Source organism: Rhagoletis zephyria, unplaced genomic scaffold (genome assembly GCF_001687245.7).
Source record: "Rhagoletis zephyria isolate East Lansing unplaced genomic scaffold, Rhagoletis_zephyria_1.1 Rzeph_scaffold_15096, whole genome shotgun sequence".
NCBI classification, from domain to species: Eukaryota; Metazoa; Arthropoda; class Insecta; order Diptera; family Tephritidae; genus Rhagoletis; species Rhagoletis zephyria.
The window spans coordinates 7791-9164 of NW_016172163.1; the positions used below are offsets into that span (position 1 = coordinate 7791).

The following is a 1374-nucleotide window of genomic DNA, read 5'->3' on the forward strand; positions in this document are numbered from 1 at the left end:
CTTTTGCTGTGTCAAAGAGTCAATTTGCTCCTCACTGTACATAGTTGCATGTCAGCTTTTCAAAATTCCAGTCGCTACGTTATTTTTATGTTGTGCGTTTATTGGTAGCTTCTTTCGAAAAATTTTCAATATAAATGCTTGAAACTATTCAATATCTTTTTTCTTTCTCTTTATTATGGTCAAATATTCTATCTTCTATTATTTCTGTTGAACCTTTTTACTAACAACCTATTTTTGAAAAGTTTTTTTCATATTACCAATTACACTATCACTATACTTTTTATAATTATTCCAAATACTTATGTATGTATTACACTTTTTCCTACACAAAATCTCCCTGCAGTTCGCCTTTAATTAAAACTAGTTAACTTGCCTTTTCACAGAACTTTCACAAAAAATTTAGCTGCAACTTTAACACTTTTTCTTTTCAATTTCTGCTTTTACTTCTCAAATAGCAAACCAACGTCAGTTAAAAAAGTTAATAACTTTTCGTATGACACTCGAAAGTAAAACTTACCCGCTAAAGCCACGTCGCTTTGTTGATGAAGTCAACGGATCCGGTTTGCCGCGATTGTTACCTAAAAAAAGTAAAGCACACAATTGTGAAATTAAAACTTTATAAGATTTGCTCTTCATTCATCATAAAAGTCAACTATTTATGTACTCACTTTGCTCCTGCATCGCATCGTTTGTTTCCTTGCGCGCCGAACTGTTCTTCTGTGCGCTTGGCGATGGTTTAAGTATTGAAACAGGCACCAGTCCTTCCTGTACGGCTGCATCGTCACTTTGTGGATTTAGGCGTACTAAACAGAAATCTGGCTCGGCGGCTGAGGGTGCTTCCACAACCTCAACTTGTTGCCCCTTAGTTACACTCAACTCATTGGAGCCGGGTGTTGCAATGTAATCAGCGACCACCCAAGTGCCCTCGTGGCTACCAATCTGCAATGGGAAAAAGAAAAATAGAAATAAGAAATAAGGCAAAAAAAGGATAACTTAATTGAATATGACAAAAGCGACAACAATGAGAATGGCACGATGGCAACGACTTGAAAAAAAAAAAAAATCAATAAATACTGGCACGTTGTGCCGTTTTGCAGACATGGCCAGTTAACACGTCTTGTGCTCCTGCTAGCAGGCAGCAAGAGGCGACCAGCAAAGACATACTATAAAGTCGGTAATGAAGCATATTAAATAAATAGACATGACTACTACATATGAACATACATATGTACATACACCCATATGCAACGCGGTTGTTATTAAGTCAAAAAGTTGAAGTGGCATGGAGGGAAATGAGTAAACGGATGTGCGGTAGAGATTTAAGTCTCGGACTGGATATACTTGGACAGTATATATTATAACTGGATAAAGAAA

At 36.7% G+C, this 1374-nt stretch overlaps 1 protein-coding gene across 1 annotated transcript; it reads right to left on the bottom strand.

The window, feature by feature from the left end:
* Nucleotides 1–517: 517 nt before the first annotated feature.
* Nucleotides 518–1162, bottom strand: LOC108378848 (triple functional domain protein-like; the record flags this gene model as incomplete). Its single annotated transcript, XM_017635159.1, has 3 exons — nucleotides 1075–1162; nucleotides 669–992; nucleotides 518–578 (listed from the first exon to the last, which is right to left on the bottom strand). Coding segments are annotated over exons 1-3 (473 nt in total), but the record flags the coding sequence as incomplete, so codon positions are not given.
* Between the last annotated feature and the right edge of the window lie 212 nt (nucleotides 1163–1374).